At 33.2% G+C, this 26,875-nt stretch overlaps 3 protein-coding genes across 5 annotated transcripts; 1 reads left to right on the forward strand and 2 right to left on the reverse strand.

The window, feature by feature from the left end:
- Nucleotides 1-4,058: 4,058 nt before the first annotated feature.
- Nucleotides 4,059-10,556, forward strand: LOC106662417. The gene is made up of 4 exons (XM_014386490.1): nt 4,059-4,230; nt 7,580-7,860; nt 10,154-10,317; nt 10,372-10,556. The coding sequence occupies exons 1-4, from the start codon at nt 4,059-4,061 to the stop codon at nt 10,499-10,501; spliced, it is 747 nt and encodes a 248-aa protein (XP_014241976.1). The 3' UTR covers nt 10,502-10,556.
- A 2,463-nt stretch (nt 10,557-13,019) lies between these two features.
- LOC106662668 (ubiquitin-conjugating enzyme E2 C) lies at nt 13,020-16,670 on the reverse strand. The gene is made up of 5 exons (XM_014386895.2): nt 16,321-16,670; nt 13,986-14,013; nt 13,623-13,709; nt 13,355-13,559; nt 13,020-13,275 (listed from the first exon to the last, which is right to left on the reverse strand). The coding sequence occupies exons 1-5, from the start codon at nt 16,419-16,421 to the stop codon at nt 13,169-13,171; spliced, it is 528 nt and encodes a 175-aa protein (XP_014242381.1). The 5' UTR covers nt 16,422-16,670; the 3' UTR covers nt 13,020-13,168.
- A 5,031-nt stretch (nt 16,671-21,701) lies between these two features.
- Nucleotides 21,702-26,267, reverse strand: LOC106662635 (transmembrane protein 68). 3 transcript variants are annotated; one of them, XR_001339934.2, is made up of 7 exons: nt 25,802-26,267; nt 24,433-24,568; nt 24,101-24,363; nt 23,840-24,033; nt 23,541-23,747; nt 23,238-23,478; nt 21,702-22,671 (listed from the first exon to the last, which is right to left on the reverse strand). XR_001339934.2 is itself a non-coding variant. In XM_014386856.2 (7 exons), the coding sequence occupies exons 2-7, from the start codon at nt 25,839-25,841 to the stop codon at nt 23,356-23,358; spliced, it is 963 nt and encodes a 320-aa protein (XP_014242342.1). In that variant the 5' UTR covers nt 25,842-25,953; nt 26,018-26,267; the 3' UTR covers nt 23,154-23,355. The 3 variants fall into 3 exon arrangements, 2 of the variants coding, with proteins under 2 accessions (XP_014242342.1, XP_014242341.1); XM_014386856.2 differs by lacking the exon at nt 21,702-22,671 and having other exon boundaries at nt 23,154-23,478; nt 25,802-25,953; nt 26,018-26,267; XM_014386855.2 differs by lacking the exon at nt 21,702-22,671 and having other exon boundaries at nt 23,154-23,478.
- Between the last annotated feature and the right edge of the window lie 608 nt (nt 26,268-26,875).

Raw genomic sequence — 26,875 nt, forward strand, 5'->3', positions numbered from 1 at the left:
AACTTTTATTTCGATTGGTTACCTTTCAGGTTCCATTTTTACCAATCGTGAAGAGAATTTATCATTTGTTGCAAAACTAATTTGTCAGTTGCTTGTAAGACTAAATGATCTGCATACGCTAGCTTTATGAACTTTCATCTGTATCATATATAAATTAATAAAGAAAACAATACGGGACTAAGCAGGTAACCCTGCTTCACCCCCCCCGGTTGATCCTCATAAGATCAGATTGTCAAGCAGCCATTAAAGCATTAGCATGTAAAAGAATCACATCAAAATTAATCAGTGAATGCATCCAAAATCTCCAAAACCTGGGAAACACAATAACCTGATGATACCTTGGGTGCCAGGGCACAGGGGAATTTTGGGTAATGATAAAACAGACTGGCCAGAGGAGGGATCTGCAAGACCATACATAGGCCCCGAACCAATTCTTGGGATAACAAAAACAAATATAGGATCCTCCATCGCAGAATGGAGCCAAACAAAACAAAAGGAGAAGTGGATAAACTCTAGCGGTGCTAGACCTAGTAAACTTATGATGAAACCACCCTCACCAAGACTGGCAAAAGCACTGCTGCAATTGGAAACTCAGAGGAGTGGTAGGGCTACTAACCCGTCACTGGCATCTGAGAAAACATCTACACAACATGGGTATATCAGCGATGATCCCATTTGCAGATTATAATGAGGAGGAAACAGCCACTCATATCATCTTCGAATGCGAAGCAACAGCTCAATGGAGTTTAACCTAAAGTCTGGAAAAAACTTAGGGAATCAAATTGCAGCAGCGACAGTCAATGACCTGATACTTCTAAGAAGAAGGATTGAGTCTATTGCATTGAACTAAGGAACTAGGAAGGTACAATAAACCAGAAGGCTGCAGTGCCTTGGGAGTGCAAACCCCGCTTCCTAGTATCCTTTTTCACCATACCATACCCCCATGGTTGAATAAAAATTGTTTGACAAACCATCCTTCACCAGCCTCGTTCGTCACATTACATAAATTTCTCATAACTTTTATTACCCGACTAGTTACGAATAATTTCGTTCTCGGTATGGTTTGGATGAAAAAAACAAATTCAATTGTTACTGCCGAACTTTCGAGCTATTGTAAGGTCATCATCAGGTGGATTTGGACTCAGTCCTTGGCAATGTTGGGACTGAATCGGTCTTCTAAAAAATTTGAAACCAATCTATTAAAAACTTACTTATGTTAGTTTATAACATTTACGATTATTTGCCCTGATGATGACCGTGTGTAAAAAAGTGATCGATACATCTATCACTTTATGCTTGACTAGTAGCACCAATTGTTGATCATTTATTTTAAAAATCACAAAAAATGCACAAACCTTTTCTTCCTCAATATTATTTTGACGTGTCATTATAATACCGACAGTGGGATAGGATTGTTTAAATCCCACCTGATCATCTATTTACTATTCTCCTCCGCCAGTGTGATAGTTTCATTAGGAGAAGTCTTGTAAATAATTTGCCAATGGTGCCAAATATACAGTAGATACTCTACTTTCGCTTTTGAATAAAGAAAAAATAATTGACCTTTTGAAAATTTCTGGTGTATTATCGGACTCATTTTGAAAGACCGAAAGCAGCTGCTGTATACAAATTTAAATAAAAAATAATTAGGCGATTAGGCGTTATCTAGCAATCTTCTATTGCCATTTGGCTTTCTAAGTTGTTAATTTTTACATTTTTCTGCGCGTAATTAAAATTACATACACATATATCAATAATGAACTGTAATATTTATTAATAAACATATAATTTAACCCACGGAAAGAATATAAATAATAAAAAATGCATACGTGAAATTGTTAAGATGAAACAGGAAGAATTTTTTTATTTTAATTTTCGCAACACGTCAAAATTTAATCAATTCTAAGTTTTTGTCTTTTTAATTGAATAATCTATGAGATATAAAAGATCGTAATAAAAAACAGATACTAGTTGACGTGCGTTTGGATAGAATAGTATTGAGCACATAGACCTGGCCTTAAGGATCAATGCATGTTATCTCAAAGAAATCCTTACGTTTCACAACTTCACCTCAACCTTTCGCAATTTAAAAAAAAAAAAGCCCCCGTACCTGATAAAATAATAATCATCCTGTAAATTTGATTACACCAATAGAAACAGTCTTTAAAACGTTATGAGATTTTTTTGTTGAAATACTTTTATTGTAACTTTAAGCAAAGAAGCATTCGAAATCAGAAGATAAACTTTTACGAATTTTCAAAGTACTTGTCTAAATTTTAAGTAACATTTTTTTCCTGTAAATACTGGTAGATATGGCGCTTACAGATAAGTTGCTCCTACTAATGAGCTTTAAACACGTCAACTTTACGTCTCCAAAGTTAATGTAAAATTGATTAATTTACGTTTAATTGCATAAAATTTGATTTTTAGGTTACATACAGTTTAGAAAGATTAGAAATTAAAATTTTTAAAATTTCTACAAAGTAATGAAAGTAATACAAAGTAAACAAAAAAGATTCTTTGGTACAAAATTGAACATAAGAAAATACAGAATGGATTGAAAAATTAAATCAAATATTCAAACTATCCACCCTTTTGAAGATAGCAAGCCTGACATCGTTTAATTTTTAGACGCTTGTTGTTTTTTTATGGCCATTTTTGTACCAAAGAGTCTCTTTTGTTTAGTTTGTATTATTTGCATTATTTTTAAATTACTGTGTCCTGTATTATAAATTAAACGATGTCAGGCTTGCATTCTACAAAAGGGTGGACGTTTTGAACATTTAAAAAAACTTCCTTGATTTAATTAATCCATATTTGTTTAGTGGTCATAATTGACCATATTAATTATTCCAATTAATTATTCTTTTCATCTCAACCAAAAACCTTAGATGAAAAGAAAAATTAATTGGAATATTTATTTTAATTTTTAGAAGCTTATGTTTTTCTTTTGTTTAATTTTCTACCGAAGAGTCTTTTTTGTTTTCTTATTATATTGTGGGATCAGAAATAGTAGTTGTATAAAATTTGCTATCTAAATTTGTATCATGAATAAAGAAAATATAAGGGCTTAAATAACCGTTAGCGCCGATAGCCGTCAGAAAAAAATTATTATATCATTCCAGAATGTATGCATCAAATGGGTGTATTAAATTTTCCTCACTCCCTAAAATCGTACATATTTATTATCTCACCGCAAGTTTCCTAACTTAGATGAGATAGAGGGTCATAACCGAAATACATTTTGAGAATTAGTAATCAGTTTGAATCTATGCTGAAGGTCTAAAATTAATTAGGCAATCAATATCCCCAACTTTATAAGCCGGACTTTACGCATTGGCCAAATTGTCCAATTCTGAATTACGTCTATAAATATTAACTATGCTTGTAAATAAGATTTGAGATGAAGAATTATTAAGTTATTTATTTTTGAACTGCCATCCTCAGCTATTGCGCGATGTTGGAAAAAAGTTACAAATAGTAAAAAAAAGTACTAAAAATGTGCTAAAAAAGTTCCCTGAAAGTCAAGACTGAACTAAAATCAATCAGGCAAAAGCCACTGTTAATTTTGACCGAGTCGTTTGATATTTGAAAGCTTATATATGATATAGTGACATATGATGGTTATAATCTATTATATAATAATCCGAAGGCCAGTTTTCTGTAAAAAGCCAAAATTGGGAACGGCATAACCATCATTAATCAGGATATCCTCAGTAACCTTTCAGACAATCGTGACTGCGTTTGCATAAAACGGATGGCTACTTAAAAGCCTAAATTACCGAAAAAATGGTGTCATGGTTTTGCCATCCGCACCGTCTAAAACCTCTCCAACAGAAAATAGGAAGGAGATTCCTGTCCGCTGTGACCAACTCCATCCGCGCGAAAATAATTCGGATACTCGAGTGTGACACAACGTATCGTTGTAACCGACTGTCATTGTTCTTGTCACGGTCGGCAAGCCGGACTCGCACACGCGGGAGCGATTTCTCTTAATACGGATACCATATAAAGAAAAGGTCGCACGAGTTGTCGATGACAATCGCTCGTCGGACAGAATGAGACGTGCACTGGTTTTCGTGTGTGCTTTTTGTGCTGTACTTCGTCTTGGGCTTGGGATCTTAAGCAAACAAGACACTGAAGAGACTTCTGCTTCCCAATTGAAGAAGTTGGACAGGAGGGTCGACCTCCTTGGACAAGCATCTTATGATCACTCCCACTACCACTCAGGTAAATCTTAATAATACAATTAATTATTCTTTTTATGTAAGGCCTTGGTTGAGATAAAAAGTCAGTGTCACGAGTGGGATTCGAACCCACGACCTTCGACTAAAAATGCCGCTGCTCTACCACTTGAACTATCGTGACTTCGATCCTCTCGGAATCCCGCTTGGGACATTGACTTTTTTATCTCAACCAAGACCTTACACAAACAGAATAATTAATTGAAAGAAGTAACTTGGTCAATTGACCACTAAAACACGAATGGCATAATAATACGGATCGATCAAGGAAGTTTTTTAAAATTAAAACTTTTATTTTTTGTCTATTTGAAAACAATTACATTTTAGTAAGGATGTCATAAAATTGTTCATTCACACAACCTCACAGATATTAAATTAATAATTCAAATCAGGCAACGTTTAGTTTTTATGTGTTTAATTTACTTTCCAAAACGTTATTTGTCATAAAAGCATTGATATAAATTATATAATCGTATATTATCTGTTTAATTTGTTTCGAGTTTAATTTTCATATTTAATATTGCGACCTACCGAACATCAATGTAACAAACTAAAAAGGAAGAAAAACAAGTCAAATGAAGTCATATGTTTGGGTAGATGCCCAGTTGTAATAAATAAAGTTGTAATATATAAAGTATTTGTGACTAAATTCTAAAAAGATATTGTTTAATTTTTTATGGTTCATACAATACAGTCCACTTCAAACGTATTGTTCATGCGTATTTGTATATCATATTTACCAATTTTAATCAGTAATATTAAGTTTTTCATTTAATTAAAAATCCTGTCATTAATATAATTAAATATTTTCATTACCTACAAACCTTGATTTTCTCATGCGACTTCATTTTTTCTTTTGATTTCTGGAGGGAGTACAATCTATCATATTCTTCGAAAAAAATTGTACCGATCTTACCAAGCATTACCATTCAAAAGTTTATACAATTTATTTATTTTTATTTTTTATTTTTTTATTTTTTTTTTAAGTTTTTCCGAATCTCTTGGAAGTTTCGACACATTGTATTAACTTTTCACAATTCTTCAAAGACTTTCAAATGTTTAAATTTTAAAGGTTTCTTATTGGTCTCAAAGGATTCAGTTGATTATTCATTCTTAGAAAATTTAACGTAGAATTTAACTACGAACTCAATTTTGATTAAATAAGCAAAGTTTACAGTGAATTGTGTGACAAGTTTGTTTTTTCCGAAAGAATGAGCTAGCAAATCCGTTTTTACGGCATTCTACTCCATTAATTTTTTTTTTTTTTTTTTTTTTTACATTTCATACATAACCACCCTTTATTATATAATGTTATACAAACATTCTTGTTAATTAAATTTTGTAAAACATAAATAAATTGGGTAATAGTTAGGCTGTGTTTGTACAGCTATTTCCCCTAAGACCCCAACCCATTTTGAATAATAACAGTTTCGCTAACTGTTAAATGAATAATAATAATTATAAAAAGAAGTGGGTAATTTATATATTAGAATCAAAGAGAAAATGTTATTATTTGACAAAACAGACATTAAAATATACGAACGTGTGAAAGAATTAGCATGGTTTTGAATGTACAATTTCAATTTTAAATGTAAAACTATAAAGGATTAATAATTAATAAAGAGAAATGATTGAAAATTATAAATGAAAATTTATCTCGGGACTTGAAATTAAGAATCGGATGCTAAACCCTCCAGACCTAGCGGTCGTGCCTGAATGGTGTCGTACAAATAAATCCCAATTGAATTTTTATAAGAAAGTTAAGAACGGTTACTTCACAGTTACTTAAGTCTAATGGATCAGAAAATATGAACATCACAAAAAATGTATAATTAAAATCCAAACAGCATTTTATGAAGAATTGGTCTATTTTTAATATTTTTACAATTTAATTTGGCTATGCTCGCTGATTATGTTTGAGAGGAATAGACGATGGTCCTAAAATCGATCAAGAAAAACGTTGCCAAGAAATGATCAAAATGATGAAGTAATAAATGTTTTTACCATTGACAGTAACAGTTGTTATTGAGCTTAGGTGATTTTTCTTAACTTAACCTTGTCCAACGTTTTTTAGTACATTCACTAATTTCGTGGTCCGCTTGACCAATTAATACTTCGTGCGAGTTTTCATTTATTATTGTTTTAATACCGTTAATCAATGTAAAACTATAAATGAGTAATAATTAATAAAGAGAAATTATAGAAAATTATAAATGAAAATTTACCTCGGGACCTTCCTACTTACCCCAGAACCTATTGAAATTAAGAATTAGATGATAAACCCTCCAGACCTGGCGATCGTGCCTGAATGGTGTCGTACCAATAAATTATTAGATAATTACATTATGTAATACCAAGAAGATAATGCGACTGTTCATAAAGACAAAATTAATTAAGAAATAGTTTAAAAAAAGCAAATACTGTTACAGTGCTTGGCAACGTTTGAACTGAGTCTGTAGATCCCCAGTAAAAATTTAAATATGTCAATCTGTTGACATATTTAAGGTTGTTTTGCCCTGATGATGATCTTAAAATAGGTCGAAAGCGAGGGAAGCAACTAAATTTGCTTTCTTCTTCAAGACTATGGTTTCTGAAGACTATATATCAAGGTATGCCTTGATCCAGAATGTTCGTAAGCGAAAAGGTGGCCGATCCTTCTAATATTGAAAAAGAAAATGTGACTTGAACAGTCATAGTAAATTATAAATTTTCTTGCACATGGCTTGAATTATTTGCGCTTGTTTATTGTATGTATTTAAGGGGACCAAAAATTGGTTCAAATCGTTTAAAAAATATTACTTTAAATATAAAGCATCACATTTGTTTGTGAATGTACGGTTTTCGCGTCACTGGTACAGGGTCATTTAGTGACTACCAATGGTAGGATCCCCTGGTGGTAACGGATCCATTTTTCATCGCATGTGAAATTCCTTCAAAAAACGTCTTTAGTTTGTGTCGTGAAATGAAAGGCAAATGATTAGACTTTGAAGCTTGTTACAGTCGGCCAATTTATGATTCAGCTTCCACGTCTTCCCAAGTCGGTGTAAGCTAGAGATAATGGTTGAATACTTTTCGCAAGTGCGAGCTTTTCCTTTTTTTTCCGTTTTTTAAAAGAAAGTTTTTATTGAAGGCTAGAAAGTTTCTCGACTTCATCAATACATGACAACTTTTTCCTTCCTAAGTGAACAATGCAAAGAGTATTTCTTCACAGAAGTTCACGCTCGGTGGAAAACAATGACAATACTTTTAAGAGAAACTGTCACGCGCTGGACCGTCGTCGGCACGCAATGAATGAAAGTAACTTTATAAAAAATCGTTTTATTTTTGTTTCTAAGGTGGCGATTTTGGATACGGCTTGGGGGGTTACGATCATCATCATTACGATCACCATGATCATCACGACCATCACGTCTCGCACAACGACGCGGCACTTAAAGGACTCCTTGTCCCTCTGGCCGGGGTCGCCCTTCTAGGAGCTGCTGCTCTTTTCGCCTCCAACCCCGTACTTCTTCAACTGGGTGTCATAACGGGAAAACGAAGACGGCGTGACATCGGCGATCTGCTAAGAAACGAAAAATTCAGGGATATACAGGCATTGGAAAAATTTATCGAACAGGTATTGAACGTTTTTTCACGGCTTTCACCTTCAAACAAGAAAAAGCATTGGAAATAATTATAAGTTATGATTGCAAAGCATAGTTTAGTTTCTATTCTCACGTGCTTACACGGCGAAAAAAGGCGCACTTCCTGAACAACTTTCACTTAAACTTACTGCCCGAAGATTACTAATTAAAATTTCTAGGTTTAACATCATATCTATAAAATCACATTAGATTCCTACAGAAGATCAGGACTTTTTGATTTGAATTTTTTGACATTGGTTTGCATATTTTTGCACATACAACTTCACGAGACGTCTTTTCAACCAGACCCTTCTTAGCATCACTGAACTTGACTTTGTCAACAAAAAAACAGTTCCTAAAATAATATTCTTGGCTTTATTTATAATATTTATCCCAATATAAGTATATATAGTAAGCCTATGTAGTAAACAAATCGCAATATTAAATTAAATAATATTTGATAACTTTTTGGATTTTTTTTTGTTTCTGTCAAATTGATCCACAAATCTGAGGTTCTTCATGTTGTCATGACATTATGTCAGAAGCCCCAATAGTTCTCTAAAACGGTTTATTTTTTATTTAAATTAATTAATTAATCAATTAATTTTAAATAAGGGTTTGCAACAGCAAGGCACCTTATAACCTTCACCTTATAAGGGTGCCGGTGTTGGTATGTTGTGGTCAAAAGGCTTCTTTTTTTTTTTTAATTTCTATTACTTTTTTGTTAGGCTATTTTTTGAGATTTGATTTTCCATACCATGTTTGAGCCTGTGTCAGAAAAAGTATTGGATTAATTATATTTTATATTATATCATAATTCATATTTGGACAGACTCTCTGATGATAAATTTTGTCACCATGGTTACCAGAGTAATGTGTTTTTCTATGAAGAACCTAAGATCCTAGACTAGTATGCAGAACAAATCAGCCACCAGCCAAAAAAAAGAAAAAGTAACTTATTTTTGATAACGAATTGAAATTTTTAAAAACTAAAATACAAAATTCACGACTTTGATTAGCTGAATGACCTTGCCTTTCTGAGTGACATTTTCATCAGATTAATAAAGCCAACCTTTCAACTCAAAAAGATTGTAACAATTTCCAACTTTTGAAGAAAGTTCTATTGCCAATAAGAAGTTAAATTTAGTGGCGCTGGCTTTCTGATAACACTTTAAAATAAATCACCAAAACCGTAAACCTTGTCTCTTTTGTGACAAGCTGACTCTTGCTGAACTAAGTACACAGTACTGTGAACTCTCAAGAAAGGCAGTTAAAATTTTTTTGGATGGACGTTTTCTTCTTGTGCTCACTAAAAGATAAACTTAGGAACAATTTAAATGTACTTCCAGTTTTAAAATATATGTATGTATCTACATTTTAACCCAATTTTTGCCAAACTGTGTGCATCAATACAGTCCCAAAAATCCAATTAATTTTTAAATATTTTTCAGTCTTGAAGTTGCACTTTTAGCATAATTTTTGTGGTATTGATTTCAAGAAGTTGATACTGGTTGATAAGAAATTGATTATCATAAATTTGTTTTAATTTTCTTGTTTTAAAACACTATCATCTATTCATGCTGAACCGGAATTGAGTCACGTATTGGATCCATCTTCACTCGTGGATTTAGACAGACCCATTAAGTGACCTGATGCCAGTTCAGCATGAGTTTACCTACTCGCAAACCAACACTCAGCATCACTGTCATCTATTTCCATATCTTGTGCTTTTAAAATTTACATTTAGACTGGTACTAGTTAATTTTAATTGCATTATGAATTCTGAAAAATTAACAACACTGAATATACTTAAAATACACTATTATTACTGCTTTGAACAAACCTACCATGCTATGTTCGCATAAACTAAAAACTTTCGTTAATACAATTATGTAAATATTCAATTAATTAAGGTTTTTAAGTTGAGATAAAAAAGTCAGTGTCACGAGTGGGATTCGAACCCACGACCTTCGGCTTGATACACCGCTACTCTACCACTTGAGCTATCAGGACTTCGATCCCCTCGGGCACTCACTTCCCATCTCAACCCCACCTTTTGAATTTGAAGTTAGTGCCTGAGGGGATCGAAGTCCCGATAGCTCAAGTGGTAGAGTAGCGACGTATCAAGCCGAAGGTCATGGGTTTGAATCCCGCTCGTGACACTGACTTTTTTATCTCAACTTAAAAACCTTAATTAATTGAATGTTATTAATTGGTCAAGCGGACCACGAAAAATAGTGAATGTAAATATTATTGGTTTATGCAAGTATAATTATATTATTACAGCTGCCAAGAGCCCAAGTAGTCAAACAAGAGAAGAAGCTCCTTGCCAGCTATTTGATGTGTTCTGGTGCTGCCACATATGGCAATAGATGTATCGAAAGGTTGACTTGTGAAATTGAAAATCCCCTGTCAAATGTGACTCAACTAGAACGACACGTATTAGAAATGTAAGTTTTTTCATACATATTGTCAAATTTACTCTAAAAATAAAATTTTTACAGCGTTCATTCGGACATTATGAAGAATGAATTCATCCCACTGGATTTAAAACACAGAATTGAGAAGGCAAAGTCAATAGGGAAGACTGTGGGGAAATGCCAACGGTTTTTCTGCTCCGACATCGATAAATGATCTTTACAAAAACCTGTTTGCATCTATATAAAACAAACAATGCATACATTTTGTATTTAAGAATAAGGAAAATTGTATATAAAAATAGTACAAATAAACATTTTTACTGTGTAAACTTATTATCCCTCTTGAAAAATCCGCTTAATAGAAAACTCGTTTCTTCCTGTTTTATCATCTTGCATCCTTCACTTAATTATAACTTGAAGCTCTTGTAAAATACACAACAGACAAGTTTTGTAACAATAAATGGAAAAGCAAGATGAATCGTTTTATTGCTGAGTACATAATTTTGTACTGGAAAACTTTTACAAGCATTGGCTTTTTTTAAATTTTTTAAAAGTATTGACTAAATTAGGATGATAATATAATTAATGCCTACTCAGAAATAAAACTACTTCTTTATGATATTTGTAATAATACTACCTTAATAAATGATCTCAATGTAATTGATATCAGCCTTCAATATTATAATTTTGGATTAAATAATCAGGGAGAGGGCCAATTTGAAAAAAAAACACTAAGTTCCTTCGTCAAGCTTTCAATATACCCCAATCATCAAGACTTTGAAACTATTATTAAGATTAATTGATTAATGGTGAGATGTGATGGTCATGATGATCATGGTGATCGTAATGATGATGATCGTAACCCCCAAGCCCTAATACGTGCATGCTTATTGTAGAAATTTTAGCTTGATACTAGGGCGGCCGAGGGCATTTTGTAAAATTTGCATTGCGTTCAGTAATGAAACAATAAGTTAGCGCACTGCCCAAAAATTGGTTCAAAAATTTTGCTTCTGGGAATGAGGGGAATGAAGTTGAACCATCTTCTGTTAAACCTTCTGCCTTGCATGTCGAAGAATTGAGGGAAGATATCAAACTTCATTCAAATCAAACATGTCAGGGGCTCCCCCAAGTATTCAACCATTCTGTCTAGCTTACATTGACTTGGGAAGACGTGGAAGCTGAGCAAATGGGTTTCTCATAAATTGACCGATGGTCAAGCTTCAACGTCTAAACATTTTCCTTTCATTTCACGGCACAAACTAAAGGACGGTTTTTTAGGGGATTGACACATGCGATGAAAAAATGGATTCGGTATAGTAACACACAAAAGGAGATCGTACCATCGGTTGTCACCAAATGACCGGTATCATTGATGTGAAAACCATATATTCACAAGCAAATGTGATGCTGTGTTTAAAGGAGTTTTTTTAAACTGTTGAAACAATTTTTGGTACCTAGTAACAAGCTTAAATTCATACACTAAGCAAGCATGAATAACGGGTTTTCAAGCCATGTGTAAGAAAATGTTTTATACTTTACTATGACTGTTCAAGTCACTGTTTTGATTTTCAGTATTAGAAGTATTGACCACTTTTTCACTTACAAACACTCTTGGTCAAAGTATGGTCTTGAAGAAGAAAGCGAATTTAGTTGCTACTGTCATTTTCGACCTATTCTAAGGTCATCATCAGGGCAAAACAACCTTAAATATATCTACAGATTGACAAATTTAAGTTTTTACACACAATCTCAAATTTCCTTGAATATTGACTCAGTCCCAACATTACCAAGTACTGTAACTCTATTTACATTTTTTAATACTTTTTTACTATTACTATTTTATTTATTACTTTTTTTCTTTATGAACCGATGCATTACCCTCTTATATATAACATTATGTAAACACGTGATCCCCTTATGTAAATAGAAATGTTGATAAATAGTATTAAAGCAATATAAATAAAAAACCGCAGTTTTCTGGTTACCTGGTAAAAAAAGTGTACTAAAAAACAGCCAAGGTTAAGTTAAGAAAAATCACCTAAGCCAAATAAAAACTGTTACTGACAATGATAAAAAACATTTATTACTTAATTATTTGGATCAAGACTAACCATTGCTACCTGGCCAGTGACAGCGTACGAGCAGTAAAGAATGCAATAAAAGAAAATGGCAGCGTCAACGGAGTGGATCATCCGAGCTTCTATGCCAAGAGCAATGACCCTCAAACGGCCTGAAATACAAGGAAGGGCCCAATACGTTTGAGAATAGGCCATTCCTGATTAACACACATTGCTTTTGGGGTGAACCCTGCACAGGTGTCCTGCTTGTGAGTTGGTAGCTCAGTGTGTCACATGCCCTAACAAGGAGTGAGTAGGCATGACACAGTGACATAAAGACAGTCCAGAGAGTAGGTTGTGTTTCAAAGTAAGTTTTGAATTAAAAAATGTCTATTTGATGTTTGGTTAAACAGGATTTAAAATCTTAGCTCTAAGGGCCGTCAGTGACGCACGCACGCACATGCAATACTCATCACTGAAAGGTAAAGGTCTCGGCTTCGAATCCAGCAGCCCTGCATCGAGCCTGACACCAGCACCCTGAGGGTTTATACAAACTTCTAAAATTCCCTCGTAAAAAAATATTAATAATAAATAAATAAAATAAAATAATAAAAATAAAAACAGCTCTTAGATCAATAATAGTTATAATGAAAATACAATAATAATGAGAATTAATTTATACAATATAACAAAATAATATTTTTTTAAACCAATATTACTTTATGTACAGTTTTACATTTGCTTTAAGAAACAGGAAATATTCATGGAATTATGACGATGAAGGAATAATGTACACAATAGACTTAAATATAATTAGTGATTCGTCATTTCCGTCCATCGCCGTAATTTGCGAGGAGGTACTTCCTATACTGTTTCTGGTCGGTCCACATGGCAGCCGCTGTGGTGTTTAAAGGTGAATCTACGTTCGGTTCTGGAATTTATTGAAAATAAGATTAATTGAAAAAACGTTAGATGTAACAAAAATATTGTATTAATATTCTTAAACTCACCTCCAAGAAGAGATTGAAGGGAAATTAAAATAGTCGAAACATCAAATAACGCGGACCAACAATCTTTAAGGATATCGAGGCAAATATTACCCGCCAAGTCAATATTCGGGTGAAAGCAAGGCGTCTTCATTTTCACCACTGGTGGTGTGAACGGGTATCCATTCTCAAATTGGAGAGTCACTTTGTAAGAGAAACCTTCAAAAACCTAGTTTGAAAAAAAAAATTATTGATATTAATATTTAATAATGAAATAACATAATTAACTCACTGTTCCTTTTGGGCCTTCGATCGTTCCCACCCATTTGAATATGGTGTCACCTTCAGGAAAAGCGGTAACACCTTTGGGACCAGCCAGCTGAAATATTATTTTCAATTAATTTGAGGTTTATAATTCAATAAATATTTTTCTTTTGTTGTCGTTATAACTATTTGTACTGTACAATATAGAAGTTCAACAGTTCACATGCACAATTCCTTTCGTAAGGTCGGTCTGATAGTGCAAACATAAAGGATGGGCTGACAAGGATTATTGGAAACAATCAAAAAGTAATCTTAAGTTTAGATAAGTTCAAGTTTTTTAAACATAGAAAATCTAAAGGATAAAGAACAAATTATTAAGAAGTATAATTACCATTAAGTTTCTCAGTTCAGTCTGTAACCTGAAAAAAAAAAATTGGCGATATAATAAAGCACTGACATCAACAGCTAACTTATAGATATTTCAATAGTAAAAATTGTTTCTTTAAATTTTAAATTCTTAATGGGACCAACAGAACATACACTCAAAGACAAAAACTGGACACTCAAATTTTGTTGTTTAATTCAAACTATATGTATTTATATCATTATATTAATTAGATAGTTATTTTAATGTAAACCAAATTAAACGAGATCAAAAGTTCATGAATTTTAATAAAAATTATTTAATTATGATGGTTTGAAAGAAAATTCACCAAATGATGAAAATTCATTTGGTGATAGATTAATATTTAACTAACAATTTATTACATAGTTTTGCTCTTAATAACGCTTATTACTTTCTCTGACCTCGTGGAAAGCCTTAAGTCTCCTAGGTATCGAGTAAATAAGCGATCGGATTTCGTCTTGTGAAACAGAATCCCCTTCTTCAACAAGAGTTGTTTGAAACTTTACAACGGTCATTGGAGTTGGCAAATGATGTCAACCCTCTCTTTATCAAATCCCATAAGCGGATTCATATCAGAAGAACATGCTGGCCAATTCATTGTGGTAATCCCAACATCCTCCAAGTAATGGGCGGCAACTCGAGCTTCTTAAATCAAAGTTGTCCCCAACAAATGTAGCGAATGGGACACCAGCGTCCAGCAGAACTTACTCAATGTACCTTAATGCAGACAAAGATCCATTCTATATGATAACCGGTTAGGTACGGGCATGGACGTTGATTCCACCTCATACCCATAACTGTGTTTGAAAAGGCTTATGCGTGACACATGAGGCAAAGCGTTCTTTTCAACACATCCCGGTCATCTGATTACTACAAACCAAACCGAGACAACTGTGAAGAGAACAGCCATAGTTCAAGTGTCTAAGCAAGATGCTGATTTGCAAAGTTGCCTTTGTACTCGATGCCTCTCCAATGGCAGAGAAACTGATGAGAGAGACTGCGCTATTCTCACGAAGCCTTCTGATGACTGTTTTAGAACTCACCCTTTCACTACTGACTGTATGGAGGTGACTACCTATTAAGGAAGGTGTTAACTGACAGTTTCGTAGTGCGGTAAAGACAATAAAACAATTGTCTCTAGACATCATATCATTGTTGACCACTACCATCATGAATGGAAGAGCATGGCACATCAAGGGCATGGGCTTTGTAGATTAGATTACATAGGAGCCAGTCTCTTTAAGACCTACACATTTTTTTATCGAGAGCTTCTCCTTAAGCCTATTTACCAGATCACAAAGCTTTCTCAAGGGCTCAGTATCCTTCAGGCCCTGGGTTTCCTCTCCCCTGGATTAGGCATTTCAGCCTAAATAGGCCTACAAAGGATGTGTTCTGCTGTTTCTTCTTTTTGGCAATACCTGCACAGGATTGTTTCTGTGACTCAGTCTACATGTATGCCTCTGGAGTCTGCAGTGCCAGTCAGCAATCCAACTATTATGCCTAGATTTCTTTTGATAAACTTTTTGCATGCCTCTGTCCTGGGCTACATTCCCATTCAATAACGGACTCTTCATCCGTTGACCAAAGCATTTGACCAGACAAGATCTTCTCGATTTTAACGATACTTTTAAAAAAAAAGAAAAAACATTTTTTTTTTTAATTCAAATTTATGTTCCATCCAAGAAAACAATTTAAAAACAAATAGCCAAGTCGAACCAGTGGACAAGTTAGCTGGAAAGGATAAAAATTGAACTGATTTTCTTTATTTTTAATCTACATAGTCTAAATCTAAACGGATTAATAACGCTATGTAAAGGTAAACTACAGTTATTAATGTTGTGTTTACGCTTAAGTCAACCATCAATCTTTATACCTAGTTATATGTAAAATAAGTAAATATAAGTGTCCGTTTTTTTGTCTTAGAGCGTATTAACAAATAACAATAATTTTATTCATAAAACCTTCAAGACCTTACATAAAAAGAATAATTAATTGAAAGAAGTAATTTGGTCAATACACCACTAAACATAATGAATTTATTAATAAAATGTTCACTAGAAGTAAATAATAGTTTAAGCCAGTAAACAACTATTTTTTCTCTATGAATTGTCCCAAGATTTGACTTTTAAGCAAAAAATTATAGTAAAAATACTCATGTGATTTTCGGATGAAATGTTTTGTTTGAGTAACAATTTTCAACCCGACCATAAAAAGCATGGGCGTAAATCGGCCATGAATTTGTCATCGTGACGCTTTCTGCATTGTAATTCGTTCCAGGATTTACTGTTCCAAGCAAACAAAAAAACCCGGCAAAACTGACCTTTTCGTGACAGAGTAATTCCGTTCCTGTGCTCCCTGTTCGGTCCGATCCGTTTTCGATACGGTCTCCGTACTCTCCGTCCTCCTGCCGAAATCGCTCATATTTTTTTCTACTTCCGGGAACTCGGAACTTAAAAGAGACCAGAAAATCGGACGCGTTTTGCGGCCACACGGTGACAGGTTTGAACTTGGATTTTAACGGATTTCTGGAAAGGGCGACCGTTAATTCAAAAGATCGGTGGTGGGGAGACGCAAGGATGCGCGTATTGAATCCGTTGAATTTCCCTTCTGACAACAACTTTGTAAAATTTTCGATTTTTTTTTTTGTCAATTCAAAAACCAATTTTCAATTAAAAAGCTGTACACGCGGACGAACATACGACCTTAATTAAATAATCAATTAATTATACACAATTTTTATGAAATGAAAAATCTGTGTCACAGGCGGAATTCGAACCCACGACTGTCGGCTCGATAGGCCGCTGCTCTACCACTTGAGCTACCATGACTTCTATCGCCCATGCAAATATATAATCTATACAATTGGTAAAAACGGGGAATCGAAATGAGAAGTTTGTGGCATGGGCGATCGAAGTCATGGTAGCTCAAGTGGTAGAGCAACGTCGTGGGTTTGAATCCCACCTGTGACACAATTTTTCATTTCAAAAAAATTGTGTATAATTAATTGAGTATTTATATAACTAAGCATAAAATGATAAAATAATTAAAAGTTAGTCTTAATTAAATACATTCATAAAAAAAATCCTCTTAAAATTGTTGGGATCATTTAACAGAACTAAACATTATATCTTATTTTTGTAAAAGGTCGGTCAGTTTCACTCTATCATGTTCATTCTGGCAAATCCACAGTGAATAACTTTATAAAATGACATATAAGTTAATTCACTACTTTCGTGGTCCGCTTGACCAATTAATACATGACAATTAATTAAGGTTTTTAGTTGAGATGAAAAAAAGTTAATGGCACAAGGGAGGGAAAACTCATAAGGTGGGGTTGAGATGGGGAGTTGATGTCTGAGTGGATCAAGGTCACGATAGGTGGTAGAGCAGCGGCGTATCTAGCCGAAGGTCGTGGGTTCGAATCCCTCTTGTGCCATTAACTTTTTTTCATCTCAACTAAAAACCTTAATTAATTACATATAAGTAGCATGAAAGTTTTAGCATAAAACAGGGAAACTGTTTTTTAATATGTAAAATTTGTATTACACATTTGTGTGGGGTACATATCTACAAATAATTCAATTAATTAAGGTTTTAGGTTGAGAAAAAAAAGTCAATGGCACGAGCGGGATTCAAACCTACGACCTTCAGCTTGATACGCCGCTACTCTACCACTTGAGGAAGTTAGTGCTTGAGGGGATCGAAGTCACGATAGCTCAAGTAGTAGAGTAGCGGCGTATCAAGCTGAAGGTCGTGGGTTCGAATCCCGCTCGTGACACTGACTTTTTTTTCTCAACCTAAAACCTTAATTAATTGAATTATTTGTAGATATGTACCCCACACAAATGTGTAATACAAATTTTACATATTAAAAAACAGTTTCCCTGTTTTATGCTAAAACTTTCATGCTACTTATATATAATTAATTAAGGTTTTTAGTTGAGATGAAAAAAAGTTAATGGCACAAGAGGGATTCGAACCCACGACCTTCGGCTAGATACGCCGCTGCTCTACCACCTGAGCTATCGTGACCTTGATCCACTCAGACAACAACTCCCCATCTCAACCCCACCTTATGAGTTTTCCCTCCCTTGTGCCATTAACTTTTTTTCATCTCAACCTAAAACCTTAATTAATTTAATGATATTAATTGGTCAAGCGGACCTCGAAAAATAGTGAACCTACAAATAATATTTATTATACTTACTTACATTTCTAATTCTTTATTTTATTTATTTCAATACAAATGATGTATTAACAATAAACAAATGTATAATGAATAATTCAATGAATATATATATGCAATGGGTAGCATTTTTTCCATGGCCCAAGCCAACAGGAGAGTCAATGATTTGTTGTTTTGTTTTTTTTTAATTTATTAATGTTTTTATTTATTTATTTGTTTTACTTCATTATTTATTTATTTACATTTTATTTATATATTTCTTTTATTAAATGTCTTAATATTGTTATTATTTTAATTAATTATTCTTTTTATCTAAGGTCTTGGTTGAGATGAAAAAGTTATTGTCACAAGCAGGATTTGAACCCCAATGGTGGGACTTGACCGCAAAGTCACAATAGCTCAAGTGGTTAGAGCAGTGGCGTATTGAGCCGACGGTCGTGAGTTCGAATCTCGCTCATGACGGTAAATTTTTCTTCCCAACCAATAATCTCAACCAAGTTAGATAAAAAGAATAATTAAGTGATTAATAATTAATATTATTACATATGGTATACATTAATATGGTCAATTTTGACTGCTAAGCATATATGGATTATTATTATTTGGTAGCTAGTTGTAAATAATTTTTTTTATTACAAGATTGGTTTAAGATTGTAAGCTTCTCTACTAGAACTGATTAAACCAATCCAATCTTTTCCATTCAGATAATCTATACACAGGTTTAATGGGAGAACTTCCAACCCTAGCCATGTTTCCTCAATTTACATAATGTATGTACATGTTTAGCAACTTCAGACTTCAGTCGACAAAGTCATTACAGCTCAAGCCATTGGAGCAGCAAGGTTCGAATCCCTCGTGACACTAACTTTTTCATCTCCACCAAGACAGATAAAAAGAATAATTCACTTAATTTTGACAAATCTTCCTCTTATTTTAAATGACAAATGGTACATTCAGTTTCAGAAGTATTAAAAGGTGTTTTATTAAGTTTTAGGATATTACCTCTAATTTTTATAATTAGTCTTATTTTACCCAATCGCCCCTAAGATACTCATGGCCTGTATAGTCAAATACCCTGTAAACCGAGGAATCTTCATTTTCTAAAAGGCATACCAACCACTTCTTGTTTCATGACTTCCAGCATTACTATTTTAGGGAATCAGAAGTTTTCCATTTTTGTCACTTTTACCAAATAATTGTAGTGTAGTTTCATAGTATGAGAAAAAATAAATTCAAGCCCAATTTCAGTGTACATGAAAGCAGACGGTGTCCAGACTGGAAGTTCTAATGAATTTACCTGTCTTAGAAATGTTAAGTTTATCAATTTCTGAATTAAACACATTCTATAAACATTATTTTCTTTTTAAACTGTCATATTCTCGAATTCTTATTTTCCCACAGAATGCAAGACTATCTTCTTAAAAAAAAAGATTAAAACCACTTCGGGGAAAAAGCATTTTCAGGTAGTCACCCCTTGTGATTATAATTATAGTCTGGATGATGACCATTGTAACATAGACAGCTACACAGATGGATCACTTATCAAAGGAAGAGGGAGTGGTGCAGGAATCTACATACCAAAATTAGGAATCAGCATCTCCTCCCCTCTTGGCAATAACACCTCCGTTTTTCAGGCGGAAATCTGGGCCATCAATGTGTGTTGTAGAACACTTATGGAAAATAAAATTAAGGGAAAAGATATTAAAATCTTTTGTGAGTCAGGCTAGTCCTAGGGCAATCCAAAAAGATTTGTCAACCTCACAACTGGTGGAGGAAACTATAGATCTTATCAATAGGATCTATTTCAGGCTTGAGAATAAGGTGACCCTTATTTGGATACCAGCACATAAAGGACACAATGGCAATGAAAAGGCGGATAGCCTAGCCAAAGGTTCTAATACTGCGTTTGTCGGGCCACAACCGGTATTACCTCACTCTATGAGCACAGCGAAGGAGAGTATCAATAGCTGGGGCATGAAACAATTCCTTAGGGAGTGGAATTTATCCCCCGGACACAGGCAATCGAAAGAGTTTGTTAAGGCGATCAACCCAGCAGAATCGAAATGGCTATTCTCTATCTCAAGGAAGGGAATTAGGAGGCTGATAGGTATTCTGACGGGGCACTGCCCACTGAGAAGACACCTCTTCATAATGGGTATCCTACCAGATCCCTTTTGCCGCTTCTGCGAAATAAAAAAAGAAACGGCTCGACACTACCTCGCAGAGTGTGATAGGTATGCTAGGTCTAGATTCGAAATCTTTGAAGGAGAGGACATTACCAAATTACTCCCCAAGATAAAATGATCCAAAATCTTGGGGTTTGTGAACAAGTCCAAGAGGTTTATGCAGGACACGTGAGCCGACCAAGTCCCGGACCTTTTAGGGATGGGGTATGAGACTACCCAGGCATTTAACCCCTCAGGTCTTGGTCACCCACCCTGCATAATTTTTTTTTTTTTTTTTTTTTTGAGGATTATTGTTACTCCTATCTTCAAGAAAAGCTCCAAGACCCATGCTTTAAAAAAGTAATATTCAAACAATTACTTTATTACAATTTAAATAAAATTATTCTCCCCACTCAGCACAGCTTTGTCTCAAAACATTGTTTTTACAACATGGTGCAAAATATCAACTTCTGGGCAAAAACCTGGACTCAACCAATACAATTGATGTTATCTACCTTGATTTCCCTAGGAAGTTTGATCGTGAGCCTCACACACTTAGTTTACAAACTGGAGGGGCTTGATATCAATGGTACTTTCCAAAATTTCTTGAAATCACACCTCTCTGATAGGAAAAGTCAAGGTTGATCAAGTACATACTAATTCCTACCCAGGTTTAGCAGAGTCCACAAGGATCGGTCCTGCGTACAATTCTATTCATCCTTTATGTCATTGATATAAATGACAAAATTCTCTGTGAAATCAGAACTTTTGCAGATACTTAGATCACAAATCCCTTGACTGCAATCACTGAAATTCAAATGAAATTTGGTAAGAATCTGACTGGTCGCTACTGTGGGGTTAAGATTACTTAACCGTGACAAGTTCTCATAATAATAATACTAAAATAAAATAGATCAGTCATGTTCATCACCTCATAAATCTCAATTCAACACGTGTAATTTGATCCTTAACGATAATTTTGGTCTATCATTGCTGGGTTGGCCTGTCTGTAAAACCATTTATTATCTCAATGTAAAGTGGATTGTTAATATTATCGAGTATCATTTTTTAACTTTAAAATTATATTGAAGCGTACTCTTTTAAAATGTAATAATAATTTTTATCAAACCTATTGAAGTTAGTGTATTATTCAATCCGTACTTGTTCACACAAACACTCAAATGCAAAAAAAATGCACACAAATACAAACATTGGACATAAAAATACTGAAATATGTATGTTGCATGAGTATCAAATAAATGTCAAAACTTAAATTGTTCCTTTCATTTTCACAAAATATCAACTAACATAGAAAAAGATGTATAATTTTGCTGTATATTTTTGTTTAAAAAAAAGTTTATTCAATTTAATATACTTTTATTCTCTATATTGCATTAGCAGATCACCAACTTTACAAAATTGTTCGTATGTTTTTTCTTGTGTACAGGAAAAATATTTGTTTATTTGTTAGTCTACTTTTTATTCAACAATGTTTATCTCAATATATCACCAGTTTTACAAAAATCACCATTTGAGTACACATCAATGAATGTATACCTTGTAAGTACTTTATAAATTTATAATACGTACTATAATAGATATAATTATATACAAAAGCACAAGGTAATACGTTTATCTTGTATTAGAGTAAAGTTTATTTATTTAAAATTACATTAAACCCTACCAAAATTCTCTTTTAATACATATTTTACCCTTTTACACACCCCCTTTATGTTTGTAACATTATGTTAATCATGAAGCAAGAAGAAAATAAAGCAGCGATTCTCACAATATAATTAAAATGATGCACATTGAATAGACAAAGTCTAGAAACTGACCCCAAATAAATATTTTTAAAAAAGTTAATTCATTGTCTTCTTCCAAATCTCAACAAGTGATTAAAAATAATAATATAAAATTACATAAATGATATTTCATTAGCCAGGAGAGCGTGTCTGTATGAAGTTTAAGTGTTGTTAGTAATTTTTTAAAAAGAAAAAACAGCCTTTTTTTATTTGTTCCATAATAATTGGTACTAAAAGGTCTAAATAAATCAAGTATTAACATTTAAAACACTTCACTCACCACACTTATAAGTGGAAGCACTACTTGATTATATTATTTAACTGGTGTTATATTATTTAACTTCATTTTAAGGCTGATTTCAATAACAATACCTTATAAAATTTAAATCCATATTTGAAATGCTAAAAGTAAACTCGTTACTTTTTTTCAGCCTTGCCAACAACGCACAGTTCTGTTCGATAGTTTCACATTGCCACTAATAAGTAATAAAATATCAATAGGAACATGTCATTTCCTAAAAAATAGAAAATAATACATTTAAAAAAATAATTATTATTATTCAGAAATTGTGAGATGCGGTCTGGTGTGATGTAGGTTTCAGAAAAACATTTTCTTTATCGTGCCAACATTTTGATCTTTATTGAGATCATCTTCAGGGCCTGGGATTTACAAACGTTTACATTTAACAAATACATTTAGGATGTGAAAAAGTGAATTAATACAATGCAAAATATATTTTTTTTTTTATTCAATCAAAGTTTTTCTGAAACCTACATCACACCAGACCGCATCTCACGATTTCTGAATAATTATCGATTAACGGTCACTAATCACCAAACAATAATAACAATAATGTATTAGAAAAAATATTAGTTTGAACTCAAGCAAATATAAATATAATTTTTTTTAATGTACTTTTACTTTTCGTTTATATCACAATGAAAATAAATCATTTCATAAAAATTGTTCATGGGCAACATCATGATCATTTACAATTTTTAATATAATCATTTAAGCCTGTTGATAAGATTAAAATATTGTTTATCATGATGTATAAATATTAATAAACATACCACATACTTGCATTTATGGATATTGATATTTTTTCTCTACTATTTTTCATCAACGAAAAAGCTTCTTTTATATTAACATTTGAACAGTGAAAGTAATTTTTTTTAAAGTAATTTTTTCTTTCTCGTTAATCTTCTTTGATTAATTCAGTCGGTTTGGGTGTAGCGTAAACACGCTCGACAACTCCTCTCAAAATAGATCCAGGGAGTTTCTGATGGGTGTCAATGAGGTCGCTAATCGCTTTAGCTACCTGGAGGGAAAAGATAGACGTAAGTTTTTTTTTTTCGTTTTTTTTAATTCACTGATTCTTACTATCTTTTGAAGATCCTCAGGAGTGCCATCACAGACATTATAACTTATCGGTTTGCCGACATGAGTTATGAGCTTTACAGGAAATCCTCCATAAATAGGAACAAGAGGAAGTCGTGTTTTGAGATAGAGTTTTAGCCAAATGCGCCTACCGAAAGTAACATTACGAAATGCCTCTCGAACATTTTGGGTAAACATTGGCACTATGCTCTGAAAATTTATAGAGCTAAGAGTTAATCAAATTTGACTGTTATTACAAAATTATTGCTCAAAAGAAACTTTAAAATAAGTGGTTATCTTACAACTTTAGCATCTAAGGCGACTTTGGCAAAGCCGAGCCTCCTCTTCCACATCAAACGATAGTCAGGACCTCCAAATTGAGCCTCAAAAACTCCTCCAGGAGAAATTGCAAGTGAATTTCCTTCTTTCAGGATGGCAGAGCATGTCTGCAGAGTCCCGGGGATCACCTTGATCCCTTCTGATATGATAGACCAACCTAACATAGAAAAAGTGAGGTTAGAAAACATGATTTTTACGCTTAACAAAGCACGGACAAAACTTACCAGGAACATTGAAAAGAAACCTGTCACCAACTGTATGAATCAATTTGTTTGTTACCAGGTAAATTCGAGCAATGAAATAGTACAAGTCGACTGGAAGTGTTCCATGATAGTAGACAAAAAGTACGGCTTCATCTTCCGGTATGTTTTCCATGCCACGGATCTCATAGCCATGCCAGATCCAACCATGGGCATCCCACAAAGCTGCCACTGTCTTCCTGGCACCATCCCAAAAGTCATTTTCATAAGCATATTTCAGGCGATCCCTAAAAATAAATTTTACTAGAAAATCAACCACAATTAATAAAACTATCAATATGGTATGCAAGTTGTACCAGTATTTGTAAACGTAAAGGATGACAGCGGTGGTGTAAAAAAGAGCAAGGATTACCATTGGAAGAAGAAATGTGAGGATAAGGGGCATAAGCATCCATGATAGCCATAGAGTGAAGTCTATGTCTATGTATTCGACTGAAACAAAAAAAATATTAAGTGAAAATAAATAACAACACACTTTGATTATTGGGATTAAATTTTAAAATTAAATTATTTGGTTTGGCCTGCCCTACCCATTCTCTATAAAGGATAAGGCAAGACAAAACTCGAGTCTGTGTATCAACAGTTTCTAACTTATTTCTGAGCTGAAAATACTGATTACTGTTTTTTTATCAGATCAAGTCTGAACACACATGTACAGAATTGAGCCTATCTCTTCTCACAGTCCACTGGCAATTCTAGCTGAATTGCAGGCAAGTCTCAAGAATCACCCACCCCGGGGAAAGGTAGTCCAGGGTCAGACCTTAGCCTAATCCAGTAACTGAGGTTGAGCTCCAGAGGTTATCAAAAGCTAGGTCATTTCAACCCTCAACATACTCGTTTCCTTAATCTATTCATACTGTGTGGTGATTAGTGACCGTTAATCGATAATTATTAAGACCACATCTCACGATTTCTGAATAATTATCTATTCATACTCTCACTCACTCTTAAATACATTTTTTCTTATTAACACCCATTCATTCAGTTAAGGTGGTGGAATACTCAATATTCCTCTATACTTTTATACATAATAATAAGTTTATTTTATCAACACATTAAAAAATAAATAAATAAAATAAACTTAATTTGTTAAGGTAACCATCTGCCAGGGTCATTACACATATGACCTGCTGAATATTACAAAATGTTGATGATAAGATTGGGTAAAGCAGGATGATTAGAGTTAATCAAATTACAGGTTTATCACCTCACAGAAATCACCACATCGAAAATGAACTTAATAATTACTAGATTGTTTATTTAACAATTCATTACTTTTATAAAATTAATAATTGTGCAAAAAATAAAGCCACTCTTTTGAAATTAAACAATATCAAAAATGTCTACTGAATAAAAATGACACCAATTTTTTGCAAGTCAGAACAAGTTTAAAAAAACACTACTCATCATTCATGATTTTTTCACATTAAAATTTTGTGATACAAACTTACAGATTTTTTATTATGAAATGAAAAAGAATTTTATAATAAAAATATTGTTATTACATAAAAAATTCTACTATTATATAGTTTAAAAAAACTATGCCATCAATGGTCAATAACAATCAAATGTGAGTAATTAAATATTAAAAATTCAAGGTTGTAAGCTACATAATTTAGACCTGGCATTAAAAATATTAATACAATAACATAAAAGCATACTTACTTAGATAGGAGTACAAATAATCTGATATAGTCTGAAACATTTTCTATCATTTTATGGCCACTTAAATGACAAAATGTCATCCAGATGGGCTTATATATATAGGTGTGTACCAAAATATGAAGAACAAAAAATTGTTAACTTCTATGGATGTTCTGTAAAAAGTTTACCAATTGTTCAAAAAAGGTGGTAAATTTTTGTAAAAATTCAAAAGATTACATTTAAGTTTGACATTTGAATGCAATTTAGAGGTGGAAAGAAACATGAAAGGAGTTAAAGATAAAATTAAAATTGAACAATGGTCAAAATTGATTTGTCTGACGATTGTTTGGCTTCGACTTTACATTATTTGTGTTAGAACGTCCACTATATTATTTTTTATGAATAAAAAACTTTTTGTTTTTTGTTAAACCTTTGTGAAACTATCACATAACTTTTTTACCATGTTTAACAGTTATAAAACCTACTAAAGTGTGTCATATTCACAAATGGAAATCGACTTTCAAAATCGATATCTTTTTAAACAATTTTCCCTTTCTCTGTCATCTTTAATGATGTAATATTCGGGGTGTTCAATGTACTCATTTGATACCTGTTCCTGTTGTATACCCCGTTCTAAACCTATAGCACACCGACTAGTCTTAGTTCATCAAGAAATTTCAGTAGTAGTTAAGTTAGTATTCAGTAGTTGAATTTCTTCTACAGTTGTACATCTCAAATCCATTCCTCCTAGGGGCAAGTGTAGCTCCACAGTTTGTTAGAATATGTGTTTTTGCTTCTTTTCCTTATTTGCAAACATAACATGTTGGACTTTACCAATCTTTTCAAATGCCCACATAGTGAACAGTGTCTTGTTAAAAAGTGTTTCCTTTAGTCTTTTTTTAGACTTTAGTCAAAAATGTTTTACCAATATCTCCAAAAAATTAAAACCATATAACTATGAAAAGATCTCATCGAAACCTATAAATTCTTAGAAATAAATAGGCCATGACTTTTCTCACTATATACTTCTTCAAACACATAAAAGTTTAAAAACAGCACTTCAAGAAATTAGTTGGACCATCATTCTTCTCAAAC

This window comes from Cimex lectularius, unplaced genomic scaffold, assembly GCF_000648675.2.
Source record: "Cimex lectularius strain Harlan isolate CLEC.00 unplaced genomic scaffold, Clec_2.1 scaffold33, whole genome shotgun sequence".
Taxonomy (NCBI): domain Eukaryota; kingdom Metazoa; phylum Arthropoda; class Insecta; order Hemiptera; family Cimicidae; genus Cimex; species Cimex lectularius.

Excerpts from the sequence above, each read along its gene's own strand:
- LOC106662417 (XM_014386490.1), top strand. The coding sequence starts at position 4,059 with ATGAGACGTGCACTGGTTTTCGTGTGTGCTTTTTGTGCTGTACTTCGT. Across the intron at positions 4,231-7,579 it reads TCACTCCCACTACCACTCAG|GTGGCGATTTTGGATACGGC; the intron begins GTAAATCTTAAT and ends TTTGTTTCTAAG. Across the intron at positions 10,318-10,371 it reads GAACGACACGTATTAGAAAT|CGTTCATTCGGACATTATGA; the intron begins GTAAGTTTTTTC and ends AAATTTTTACAG.
- LOC106662668 (XM_014386895.2), bottom strand. The coding sequence starts at position 16,421 with ATGAGCGATTTCGGCAGGAGGACGGAGAGTACGGAGACCGTATCGAAA. Across the intron at positions 13,560-13,622 it reads TCGAAGGCCCAAAAGGAACA|GTTTTTGAAGGTTTCTCTTA; the intron begins GTGAGTTAATTA and ends TTTTCAAACTAG. Across the intron at positions 13,276-13,354 it reads CCTTCAATCTCTTCTTGGAG|AACCGAACGTAGATTCACCT; the intron begins GTGAGTTTAAGA and ends AATAAATTCCAG.
- LOC106662635 (XM_014386856.2), bottom strand. The coding sequence starts at position 25,841 with ATGTTTCAGACTATATCAGATTATTTGTACTCCTATCTAA. Across the intron at positions 24,364-24,432 it reads CTTTACGTTTACAAATACTG|GGATCGCCTGAAATATGCTT; the intron begins GTACAACTTGCA and ends ATTTATTTTTAG. Across the intron at positions 23,479-23,540 it reads CTGAGGATCTTCAAAAGATA|GTAGCTAAAGCGATTAGCGA; the intron begins GTAAGAATCAGT and ends TTTTCCCTCCAG.